Source organism: Myotis davidii, unplaced genomic scaffold, assembly GCF_000327345.1.
Source record: "Myotis davidii unplaced genomic scaffold, ASM32734v1 scaffold329, whole genome shotgun sequence".
NCBI lineage: Eukaryota > Metazoa > Chordata > Mammalia > Chiroptera > Vespertilionidae > Myotis > Myotis davidii.
The window spans coordinates 18746-21203 of record NW_006300374.1 but is presented as its reverse complement, the minus strand read 5'-3'; the positions used below and the strand labels follow the sequence as shown (position 1 = coordinate 21203).

At 40.6% G+C, this 2458-nt stretch overlaps 1 protein-coding gene across 1 annotated transcript in view; it reads right to left on the bottom strand.

Annotated features, from left to right (window-relative positions):
* Positions 1-600: 600 nt before the first annotated feature.
* The window catches only part of LOC102758161 (probable inactive serine protease 58), a 3601-nt gene continuing 1743 nt past the window's right edge, over positions 601-2458 (bottom strand). Inside the window, exon 3 of the mRNA XM_006777125.1 lies at positions 601-892. Within this exon, the coding sequence (XP_006777188.1) occupies positions 601-892 (292 nt within the window). The remainder of the gene's footprint in view (positions 893-2458) is intronic.

Here is a 2458-nt window from a genome sequence, read left to right as displayed (position 1 = left end):
GACACTCAGAGATACACCCAGAGCATGTCATAATAATGAACACCTATGCACCCTCCTAGTCTCCACCCCTACGTGGGAACTATTAGATGGAGCAGTAGGTCTAAGAGTAGTACTCTCTTCACTGAAACAGCTCCGGTGACAGAAGAGAGGGTTCTCTCAACCACTACTTACCTCTTCAGGTCCACTTGAGTGAATCACCATCAAGATAGGTTGGTTATCCATGGTTGGGTGTGGGAAACAGCCTCGGTTGCCTTCCTATAGCACACGTTTTGTTATGGTTTTCCCACTGCTGTCTCATTAGTTGCTTGGTGGACTTTCAGTAGCTGTCCATTGAGACAGTAAACCACCCTCCTACAATATGCCTTGATATTGTCTTTAGAGTAATATATTAACCCACCTTTGTTTAAATTCAGTTCCTGGGATCTTGGATGGAGTAATAACTGCCTGCTTCATTTGTTGATGTCTCATTGGTTGCCCTCTATTAGTCTCTTTGATTTTTATCTTTTGGCAGCTAATCTTGGTATTATTAGATCCTGAAAGCAATCTCTCTAAGATCGAGACCATTACCTCATAGGCCCTGTTTCCTTTAAGTATATCCCTCTATGTTTTCCCCAGCTCAAAGAACACAGTCAAACACTTACAGTTTTTATAGTCATTCCAACTCCAGGTTGGGATAAAGCAGGAATCATTAGTTGATAAAGATTCCAAAGCTATGGCTATAGTTCCTACATAGGTGTTGAGCACAGCAGCCTTGGACAGTTTTATCATCATCAGGTCATTTTCCAAAGTTTGTGCATTGAATTCGGGGTAGGGCATGGTCAATGTGTTATTCCGTATCTGCTCTTTCTTATGTTTGACGCTGGGTTGATGAACTCCCAATCGAATTTTAGCTCTTTGGAAAAAAAAGAGGGCAAAGAGGTGGAAAAGAACAGGGTCACAGAATGTCAGAGCTGCAAGAAATGTCAGAGGTGACTTTCTATAATCATCAATATTTTACCTCTTAGACCTGAGAACTGAAGTGACCTGCCTTGGTCTGTAAAATAGTGATAACAATAGTCTACAGGATTGTTGTTTTAGAGTCAATGTATATAATAAATTCTTGGTATCTGGCATGGTATCTGCCACCTAGACCATGCCTGTATAATCTAGTTGTTGTGATGATGATGATGATGATGATGATGATGATTTGGATCATCTGAATGATCAGGTACCAGAGTTGGCACCACAGTCCATCTGTCTCAAGCAACTCTTGAGCAAGCATATTGTATCGTTTGTTTCTAGATATTCTTAGGCTCCTCCCAAGCTCCTCTCACAGATATTATATTTACCAGGCACCACCTACATTGATCATAGAGTCACAAGATTCTTAGTAGGCTATTAGGACTCCCATTTATTATTTTCCATTATACTCCCTGGATTAATTCAAAACCACTCTCTTGCAATGCCAGAAATCCAGTCATGCACCAGATAGAAGAGCCATTCCCCACTAAGGACACTTCATGCATTAGATATGGCTGAGAAAAAAATATCAGCATTTCCAACTCCAGTTCTTAAAGGAGATGAACTGTCTTTATTTCCTTTGTATTTCTTATAAAGTTCAAATCAAGGGTTCAATCCATTTTCTAATGGATTGTCTTAAATAACCAGGTCGCTGAGAATTCTGAGTTTGAAATGACCCTTGTATACCCATGAAACTCTGAATAGGTCCAAGCACACAACACATTCTGACCCAATTACAACAGAGACTCTGAGAATTATAAGGGATAGCATTATATTGTGCAGTGCACTCTTGCCCATCTCCTGTATCACATGGCCTGCCGAACACTTTACCGTCATTTTTTGAACATCTCCTGTCCTCATTACATTCAGCTAACAACTGGTCTCTCAAATACCTTTACTACATCAGACGCTCTACTCCCCAGCCTTTATTTACTCGGCTGCCTCCTCTTCATTCTGTGGGTCTCATCTCTTCAAAGATGCCTCACATGACCACCTAACTAAAGCATTCTTTTTTTAAAAAAATATATTTTATTGATTTTTTACAGAGAGGAAGGGAGAGAGATAGAGAGTTAGAAATATCGATGGGAGAGAAACATCGATCAGCTGCCTCCTGCACATCTCCTCCTGGGGATGTGCCCGCAACCCAGGCATGCCCTTGACCGGAATCGAACCCGGGACCTTTCAGTCCGCAGGCTGACGCTCTATCCACTGAGCCAAACCGGTTTTGGCATAACTAAAGCATTCTTACTTATTACAGCTTGCCACTCTTTTTATGTTTTCTTTTTGGCCATTTTTTTATTTTGGCTTACTTCCTCTACCAGAATGTAAGATCTATGAGGCAAAATTTATTTCCATCTTATTCCCTTCCAGTTTTCTCAGTGCATTAAGCAGTCCCAGGCATATAGCAAATGTTAAATAAATACATTGAATGAAAGCATATTATTTGTTTCCATGGGAA